At 54.1% G+C, this 10106-nt stretch overlaps 1 protein-coding gene across 3 annotated transcripts in view; it reads left to right on the top strand.

Annotated features, from left to right (window-relative positions):
• Positions 1-1531: 1531 nt before the first annotated feature.
• Positions 1532-10106, top strand: part of CD82 (CD82 molecule) — a 60814-nt gene continuing 52239 nt past the window's right edge. The window contains exon 1 of one of the 3 annotated variants that reach the window (XM_017858163.1): positions 1532-1553. In XM_017858163.1, coding sequence (XP_017713652.1) covers positions 1533-1553 — 21 coding nt within the window. In that variant the 5' untranslated portion in view covers position 1532. Of the gene's footprint in view, positions 1554-2630; positions 2795-3273; positions 3400-10106 lie in introns of those variants that run through there. The other 2 variants (XM_017858164.1, XM_017858165.1) reach the window with 2 other exon arrangements.

The following is a 10106-nucleotide window of genomic DNA, read 5'->3' as shown; positions in this document are numbered from 1 at the left end:
GAAGCTGCCTGAAGACTGCTCTCAATGTCACCACAGCTGTGTCTATCTCTAACCAGGAGTGGCAGGGCAGCAAGGGATAGCAGATGGGACTAATATGAGGGAATGTCTTCATGGGGGAAGGGGACAGTGAGGGGATCCAGCTGTTTTGCCAATGGCCAGTCCCCATCTGTCGTGCTGGAGCCCTATTAACTTCAGCAGGGATGGCACTAGGTTCAAGAGGCTGAAGGAGAGACCAGAACCAGCAACTGGGACATGGGGGTTTATTGGGAAACTTACACACAGGAATGGTAGGTGGCAGTGGGCTGGAAAGGAGAAGTGTACAGTCCCATGGCAGGCTGGGCAGGAGAGCCACAACCGCTTACAAAAAGGATGCAGTTTATACATCATTCTCACTTAGCACCCTCCCCCTAACAACCTCCACCTGATAACCTTCATTTGGTCCCAAAGAACCTTGAACCCCTGTACAGCCTGCATTCCACAGGATGGGCCAGGGTTCAAATGTTCCTCACAGATAAGGAATGAATCTCCAGGTTGGTCACTCCCGGATTCCTTAGCTCAAAACTCCAAACACACATTTGGGTGCATCTGCCATACAGGACCATTCTCAGGGTATGCTTAAGTCAAGTTATTGCTGTCAGGAGCATCTGTCGTACACCATCACAAACACCCCCACCTCGGAGGGACGGGGTGTGGAGTAGGGTGGAATAGGAGGATATTTTATGCCCATTTTGCATGGGCTGGGTAGGGTAGGGAATCTGAAACCCAGCCCAAGACAGAATGGTACAGTGGTTCTCAGAGTGTGGTCCCCGGACCAGCATCCACATCACCTAGGAGCTTGTTAGGATCTGAACCACTTGCAGGATAGAGGGTGTCTCTCTGTGGGTAGGACACGCTGCTGGGTTTAAAGGATTCCCCAGCCTCACTTCTCTGACTTGGTGTGGGAATTCTATGAAGGAGACTTTCTGCTGAAAAAGAGAACATTTTCTGAGCATGTATGGCATTCAGACGGTGGGCCAAATACTTCATGAATGCTGTCACATGTAATCTTCACAGCCACCGTCAAGATCGGCATGATTGTTATGGCTCTTTTTATTATTATTCCCTGTTTAAGGGCTCATCCCAGAGAGGTTAAGTATCTTGCCTTGTCCTGGGGTTAAAAAACAACCAGGAAGCTACCTAGGTCTGTATGATTCTCAGACCACTCTAACTTCTTTACAATTTGCTCAACAGTGGTTCATGCTTGAATGTGATTCAGAATCACCTGGAGGCCGTATTTAAACCAATTATCCCACAGTTTTCCATTCAGTAGGTTGGGATGGGGCTCCAAAATCCACATTCCTAACAAGTTCCCAGATGATGTTGCTCCTGGTTCAAGGACCACGCTGTGAGAACTACAGTGCTGGGCTGGGATCCAGCTCCCGCCCCTACTCCACCCAGGCAAAGCGCTCATAATCATACCTTCCCACAATGGTGTGTTGTGAGATGCCGATGTGATAATGGAAGTGAAAGAGCTTCGTCAGCTGCCCAGATGAATGCCCCTGGTCATTAACCAGGTAATCTGCCTGAGGCTAGTGCCCCGGAGGCTGGGGGGGGCACAGAGGGCTGGGACGCAGGGTGGGCACCGCAGCCATCTAGAGAGCTCTTGCAGCCCACCTCAATTCTGGGTCACTTTTCCTTCAGGGAGAAAGCCAGCTTTGAGGGCTTAGGCCCGCAGTCCCTCCTGCCACTCTTCTCAACCCACACCTCCTCCCTCATCTCAGGCAGCTGCTGGGAACACTGCCCCAGCACTGGCTGGCCTGGGCTACTTCCCCAGGGGCCAGTCCAGGCAAGCTGGGGCAGCGCAAGCCTGTGACTCAGGACCTGAGGCTGAATCCCGCTCACGCCCGCCTCCATGAGATTCAGAGGCCGTGACTTCCCTTCTGTGAGCCTTAAACTGCACATTAGTAAAATAGGCGCAACGAGAGTACCCGTGAGTTGTGGGAATTCAAGGACTAGAACTTTATACAGCGCTTGGCATAGAGCCTGGCCCCTAGCAAGGATTCAATGGTAGTCAGTATTTTCAAAAAGTTCCTGGGCCCAGGCCGCCTCCTGATAGAGGCCCCGACTTGGAACACAAACCGCTCCCACGCCGTTCCCCGGCTGCACCCGGATACACCCGCCCTGGAATGCCAGCGTGGGGGCCCCAGGGCTAGCCGCCCGGAGCTGAGAGGGGCAGGGCGGGGCAGGATTAGGAAGGCGCTGAGAAGGGGCTGGGGCGGGGAGGGGCGTGGCCTCACCCTACAAGGGCCGAGGGATGTGGTGGGCCCGAAGGAGAAAGTGAAGGAGGTGGGGGCGCTGGGAGGGCCGGGGAGACCTGGAAGGACGAGGTAGGCGGGAGCTGGGCGGGACCGTTAGGCAGCGCCGTGAGTGGACAGGGCTGGAGCGGGGCGGGCTTCATCCCCTGTGTAACCTGGGGGCGGGGCTGCCGGGATAGAGGAGCGAGGCCGTAGCGGGCCCTCAACTCCAGCAGGGCCCGCGGCTGGGCTGGTCCGGGGTAAGGGCCATAGGGGCGGGCCTGGCCGGCCGGGAGCCGCACCTGGCGCATCCCAAAGGGCTTCGGGGCGGGGTCGGCGGAGGGGCGCCGCGGGGGCGTGTCCCCTGGGGGGGCGGGGCCTGCCGAGTCCGCGGCGTTCCCCGGCTGCAGCCAGAGGGGGCCGAGGAGTGACTGAGCCCAGGGCTGCGCAGTCCGACGCCGACTGGGGCACAAGCGGGCGACGCTGGGCCCGCAGCGCGGAGCAGAAAGCAGAACCAGCAGGTGAGCAAGGGGGCAGCAGGCCGGGGGAGCCTGCCGGACAACCAGAGGCAAAGTTAGTTTTGACCCCCGCTTCTGCGGTGCGTCTCGGATAGCTTTCCTCGGAACTAGTGACAGGTCGGGGCAGCTGGTGGGTGAAAAGGAGCTTTAGCCCCCAGTCCTGAACCCCCAGTTCTCACACTCGGGCGTGCACCAGCTGCGTGATCCTGGGTCCGTCCCTCCACCCGGCTCTGGACCTCCCAGGTTCCAGCAGGAGGAAGTGAACCAGATTAATTCCACGCTGCCGTTGCCCTTTCTCACTTAAAACGCCGGAAGGTGAGAGCTGGCAGGTGAGCGCAGGCTGCAGGTCGCCACAGGTGTTCCCATCGCATTGCCCTCTGCAGTTTCTCTCCCTGCAGGAAAGAACTTGGGACTAAGAGAAGCGAATTGCTTTCAAGAGTGCACTGGTTCCTCGGTTGGGGCTCGTAACCCACGAACCCTGGGGAACAGGAGGCCAAAGCAAGGAGGTCCCATTTCCCGCCTCACCTGCTTCCCACAAATTCTGACAGTTCAGCTGAGTCGGACCCCCTAAGACTTCGTAAGTTAGAAACGCAGTGGGGCTTTTCCAGGTGAGTTGGCCTGAGCAGGGAGTTGGAAACGGGAACAGTTCTTACACTGGTGACTGGGGAAGAGAAGAGAAAACGTCACCAATCCTTGGGCCCAGGGTCAAGCCCAGGGCCCCAGTGGCTCTTGCAGCATACCCAGGGTTAATTTCGTGGCTGACAGGTTCTGTTCCTGGTGGCGGTGGGTGCTCTGTGCTGGGCCTCAGTAGCGGGGCAGCCTAGTTCTGTGGTCAAGGGCCTGGGCTTTGGGATCAAACTGATTTGGATTCCATTCCCCCTCCAAACTTCAGTTTCCTCACCTGTAAAATAGGGATAATGACAATATCCAATGGCAGGAGCCAGCACTAAATAGAATACTGTGTACACACTACTTAGCAAGGCGCCAGGGAACCAGTGAGACCTCCCTCCGTGACAGCTGCTTTGATGCGGATGGGCAGGTGATGGGCTTGCTTCCTATGGGGAATGAGCCTTTTTTTTTTTGGAAAGATGGGGTTGGCTACAGCCCCTCCTGACCTTGTGAGAGCCAGAAATTGCCGCCTGCCACCAACATCACTCTATTTAAGGGATGAGGACTGTGTCATCTGGAACAAAGAGTGGCTGAGTTTTCTGTAACGTTGCTTGAGGTTGGTGAGTGTTGAGTTAAATACGTCTAAAAATGTTTACTGAGCACTCTATGCTAGAGAGAGCTAGAGGATACAGAGGTGAACTAGCCAGACCTGACTTGCTGACAATGAGGGCTCCCCCATCCCTACCATGTCCCTGTAGAGAGGATCAGTCACACCCAGGGCTTATGACCAGATGAGATTTCATGGGTCTGTGCTGCCCTAGTGGCTGGAATCCAGCTATACCATTGCACACTTGGCTTGGGATGGAGGCGAGGGGCAATGTGGGCACCTGATATGTAAGCAGGGTTGGGCACCGAAGGACACTGAAGGTGCTGCATTATGTTGGCTCCCTGCATCTTCTGGGAGATAAGCTGTACAGTGTGGAACAAACTGGAAAGTGCTATGGGACAGAGACGGATTGGCGGCTGCGCTGTGTGCAGGAGACCGTGTGTGTATGTAGGGCAGGGGGAGGTGTTCAGAAGAGTGAGACACTTGAGAAGCCAGGGCAGGGGTGGGGGGTAAGGAGGCTTCCTGGAGGGGGTGAGACTTGAATAGGACTTTCTGCCTGGGCTCCTGGTCCTGGTTTGGCTTGGATCAACATGGGACCACAGTCTCTCCAAGCACTAAAATGGCATAAACTGGAGTTTGGTATGGTGGGGAGGGAGAGGGTCTGGTAGGTGGTGCCTGAGGTGGGGAGGAGGAGACGTTCATTTCAACAGAGCCTACCTAGTGAGCCTTAAAGGAAAGCCCTCCCCATCACCACCTCCCCTTCCCACTTGATGAATGACAAGTGACCACATAAGGCCTGCACCCTCAGGTTGCTTACCATCCAGAAAGGGGCTTACACAAGAATACCAGTGACTCTGATGCAAGATAAATGAAAAAAAGGATTAGAGGGATCTTCAGAGCCTTACAGACTGGGAAGATTTTGGCAGCCAGAATGAAGATGGTGTCTTGGGGAGAGGAAAATGCCTAGGCAGAGGCAGGGAGGTCAACCTGTCCTGAGAAGTCTCAAGAAACTGCTAGGTTGCTCATGCTGGCTGAAGTTTGGGACGGTGCGGAGATACACAGTGGGACCAGCTTACAGAGGGCCTTGAATGCCAGGGTAAGAACTTTGGATCTGATTTGCAGAAAGTGGGAGCCACTGAAGGTTTCTGAGGAGAGGAGTGACACAACAGAGCAGCACTTTAAAAAAGTCAGTCTGTGCCAGATGTGCTGGGGTGGAGGATCCAGCAGTCAAGGAATAATGAACCAATAGCTGCAGTGACAGGGAAGAAGGGGTCTGGGTGGCTTTGGGGATGTCTGCAATTGGGAGTGAAGGAAGAGACACCAGCCATGGGGGTAGCGAAGGCACCACTGGAGGGGTGGAAGGGGACTGTTCCAGCACCTTTGCACTTCTTTCTCCTCCCCATCCTGTCTGGTACATACCAGGGGCTCAGGAAGATGGTTGGATTGGGTGAGTGGCGGGGGCGCTGGGAGGGTGATGAATGCTACAAGGGGGGTTTGCCCATGAAGAGGAGGCATCTGGGCCAAAAGGTGGGAGCCTGTGCCAATCAGCAGTAAGTTTGGGAGTGGGGGGCGGGGTGGTTGGTTGAAGTGCCTGCTGGTCCCTCCTTCCCATCCCAGCCCAGGGAGGGTAGGGGTGAGAGGTCACCATGTGCTATCTCTGGCAGTGGGTGAGCAGTCAGGGCACACGTTTCTCACAGTAGGGGGACTGGGGCAGGATTTTGCCTTCCCTGGGCTCCTCTGAAGTTTCTGCTATGTGGGGGTGGCCCCCTCTGTCTTGAGGCCTCACGCTTTAGAGTCACAGCCTGGAAGCTCCCATCACCTATACCCTTCTACCCTGGGGTTCCCCCAAGGACCAGACAGTTCCCACTCAACCCATAGCTGAGCAGCCCCAAGTCCTGAGTGTTCCTTTGGATTTGGAGCATCTGGGGCCAGCTGGCACCCCTGCTTCTCGTTTGGCCTTGGCCTTCTGCTCCAAACCATTATACCCACTTCCTCCACCCCACGGGAAGCTCACAGGGGGCGGTTATGACTTAATCAAGAAGATCAAACGGCCAGAAGCTGGCTCTGTGAGAGGTGGGAAGGGAGGCAAGAGCCTGGACTGTTTGGCCTGGGCCTCTCCGTGGGACAGGACCCGTTTAATCTTAGCAGGAACTGCCCTACCCACCCGCTTCCCCTCCACTAAGCCGGGGTCTGAGGAGCTGGGAGGGGAAGCCCAGAGGTAAACATGGAGCGAGCGGTGTGGGACGTGTTGCTCCCCTCACCCCTGACGCTGCCCTAAGAAGAGGCAGACAACCACAGACCTGGGGCCTCAGGAACAGGCCCAGCTGCTGTCTCTCGGAGGCTGGCTGGTTCCTGACTCACCCCGGGCTTCCCCCTCCACTGTGGTTTTCCTGTCAGCAGCTGATTCACTGTGCTGACAAGGAGAGGCAGCTGATAGGGGAAAGAGACCTATGTTCTGGTCCTTGGAGTTGGCTCCTGCTCTGCTGTTGGTGTGTTGTGTGACTTTAGATAAGTTCCTTCTCCTCTCTGGGATTCCTTCCCTGACTTGCAGATGCCCCATTCTTTCCTTGGCTCCCAGGGAGTTCTGGGACCTGGGATCTATCCTTTGCAAAGTAGGGCATGTCTGTGAACACCCACCCATACTCAGGCATGCACACACACACACACACAACCCCAACACAGTGGAGCTGGGCAGCTCCCCTCAGACAGAGCACTTGATCCTGCCTCCCTGTTCTTACCTTGTTTCCCCCACCTGAAGCACTTTTATCTACCTTCTGCCTGTTCACAGATTAGAGAGATGATGGTACGGTATGGCAGTAAAGCCCTGGACTTTAGAGTTGAGATCTTGGCCGTGCCAATTTCTAGCTATGTGACCCTTTCTGAGCCTCAGTTTTTGAACCTGCAAGTGGGGATAATGATGGTCATGACTTCATAGGTCATGAGCAGAGGACAAAAAAGTACACATGAAACACTTAGAATTGTTATACCTAGCACATAGTAAATGCTCAATAAAGGAGAGCCATTGTTGTTTGCTGCATCTAGTTGGTCTTTCAAGGCTGGTGCCAGGCTCCTTCTCAGGCCCCCGGGGCATTCCCAGAACAACCTTCCTTCTGCACAGGGCCTCTGTGCCTCTCCAATACGTGTGTGCCCCAAGACGCCAGTCATGTCTGGCTATGTGGGGCTCTCTGGTTCTTCCTGGGGGCAGCTGGGTCTCCTCACTGTGACGCTCAGCTTCCTGAGGGGCAGTAGGTCTGAACATCGCTGGCTGCCTTTCCCAAGCCCCTCCTTGCCCTTCACTTTCTCCTCGCCCTTCACCTTCTCCTCTGTGCTTGTCTACACTGTCGCTTTGTGGTGTATGACGTGTTTCCACGAGCTCTCCTGGACAGGCACTGCCCTGTCCTGTCTGTATCTCTGATTCCTGGCACACAGCAGGCACTTGGGGATCGATGACTGAATGAATAGGTAAGTGGTTCTCTTGGGTGGGGCTGGGGGTGTCAGCAGGACCCAGCTTGGTGCCAGATACCAGGTGACTCCTTGGCAAAGGCAGAGCCAGGAAGCAGGACCCGGATGCCGCTGCCCAGCGCTTCAGGTCCGTGGGCCCCACTTCTGCAACCTGGATCCAGGGAGACGGGAATGCACTGTCTGTCCTGGGATTGCTTTCGGCAGAGCTTCTGCTTCTCTTCTGATGCCTGGCCTTTACCCTCCTGAGAGGGGAACAGCATGACTTCCTTCAGCCCCAACCCAGTGAGGGGCCACTCTGGCCTTTAGTGAACTCTGGCTCAGCCAGAAAGAGCATCTTGGAGTCAACAGTTGTTTGTGGAAGATGCTGCTATCCTATGGGGACTCAAGCTGGGGCCTGGAGAAATGGGACAGTGCCCTCCAGGAAGCCCATCCTGGACATCATCCATCCAGACCCCCAGATGGGCAGCTCTGGGAAGCCCTACTCTCCGCTCTGGCCTCCTACCCCGGAGGGGAGGCTTTTGCCCATTCTCCACCTCCCGCTTGACTTTCCCTGCCTTGTGGACGGGTGATCTGGTGTGGGAGCTGTTCAGAGTTCTGGGCCTTGGCTCTCAGGGTCAATGTATAGAAGTGAACAATGCCCTGAGGGCTGGGCATTAGGAAGCCCGGGTTCAAATCCTGGCTCTGCCATGGAACTACAGCGTGACCTTGGCCAAATAGGTGACTCCTAGGCTGGTTTTCTTCCTTTTAGGCAGCAAGTATTCCAGAAGCCTTCCTGAGCCCCAGCTGGGCTTGGGCCCGGGGGAGTGGAGAAGAAAGCCTAGGCAAGATCACAGACTCTGGAATCAAACTGCCTAAGGACGATTCCTGCCTCTGCTACTTACCAGCTGGGCGTGACTTTGTGTCTTACCCCTCTGTGCATCAGTTTCAGCATCTATAAAATGGAGATAATAATAGTACTCATCTCATAGGGTTGTTTGAGAATGATATATGAGCTAATGCATATGAAGCATTTAAAACAGTGCCTAGCACATAGTTAGTGCTATGTACGTTCCTGCTGTTTTGGTAGTGTTTATTTTTATTTATTTTTTTTGAGACAGAGTCTCACTGTATTGCTGAGGCTGGAGTGCAATGGTGCAATCTTGGCTCACTGCAACCTCCACCTCCTGGTTCAAGTGATTCTCGTGTCTCAGCCTCTTGAGTAGCTGGAATTACAGGCATGCACCACCACACCAGGCTAATTTTTGTATTTTTAGTAGAGATGGGATTTCACCATGTTGGTCAGGCTGGTCTCAAACTCCCGGCCTCAAGTGGTCCTCCAGCCTCGGCCTCCCACAGGAATTACAGGCATGAGCTACTATGCTCGGTGTTTTTGGCAGTGCTATTAATAGGAAGCAGGTTGTAAGTCTTTGAAGAGCTTGAGTCTGGAGATCAGGGGACCTGGGCTCTGTTCCCAGTTCATCTTTTACTTGCTGTGTTACCTTGGGTAAGTTATAGCCCTTCTTGGGCTACAAAACTATATTATCTTGCATTTGCTGTGCTTGGATTTTGTAAGTGAGGCATATGTGATGCCACAGTGGACGCCTGCAGGGTTTTATTCAGGGGAAGGACTCCTGGGGGCCTGGCTTATTCTCCTGCAGCCTAGGAAGGAAGGAAGGCTGTAGGTGGGCAGGTCCCAGCTGCTGCCCTAAACCATTGCAGAGACTGAATGGCAGAGCTGCTCCCCTACAACTCTACTCAATCAGGCCAAAATGTAGACAACTACATGTAATGTACCCGTTATGAAATACAATTATATAGATTAGATTACAGACCTTTATTATCTTTTTACTTTCCCCTATTTTCCAAATCTACAGTGAGCCTGTATTTTTTTATGCTCAAGAAAAAAAGAACCCATTCCTACAATGAAGCTATAAAAAACATACCATATATATTTGAACAAAAAATGTATTATACGAACTTGGGATTACATTGAAGTTCTTTTTGTGAATAAATCATATTTTTTCAAAGGAGGGATGGGATGTTGGTTTGAAGTGAATATCAATTTGTCAAGCCTCAGAAGACTTGGAGGGAGTGCCTATGGTAGTGTCTGTGGCCCTCGACCACCCAGGCTGGGAGACAAGAGTTAGAGGAGTGTAATAGAATAGAAGTGTAATCTGCCTTCCCATGCGGTGGACACACCCTGAGTGTTGGGTGGTGTTTAGAAAGCTTTTGAACAGTAGTTGAGATCAAGCGCCTTAATGACCATTCTGAGCCTCAGTTTCCTCATCTGTGAAATAGGGATGGACTACTGTGAGGGTTAAATGAGCTAAACACACATTGAAGACAGAGCTCCAAATGGAAGCCGACGGAAGAACAACGTGGCTTTAGATCTGGGGCCCAGAGGGCTTGCTGACTGCCCTGTCCTGGACCTGGCAGAGTTACCCGTCCCGCCACAGGAAGTGCTGGACAGGAACCAGCCTCCTGCAGGACCAGGCAGCAGGAGCAGACCACAGCCCAGACAGAACTCTCCCTGCGGGCAACTTGGCTCTGCGAGGAGCAGGGCCCCACTTAGCCTGCCCTATGTGTCTCTAAGACGAACCAATCATAAGCCACCCAGGGCGTGGCATGAAGCCAGAGGGCAGTGGGGGAGGCAGTGGG

Source organism: Rhinopithecus bieti, unplaced genomic scaffold, assembly GCF_001698545.2.
Source record: "Rhinopithecus bieti isolate Rb0 unplaced genomic scaffold, ASM169854v2 scaffold_46101, whole genome shotgun sequence".
Classification (NCBI taxonomy): Eukaryota; Metazoa; Chordata; class Mammalia; order Primates; family Cercopithecidae; genus Rhinopithecus; species Rhinopithecus bieti.
This window is presented reverse-complemented; position numbering and strand designations above follow the sequence as displayed.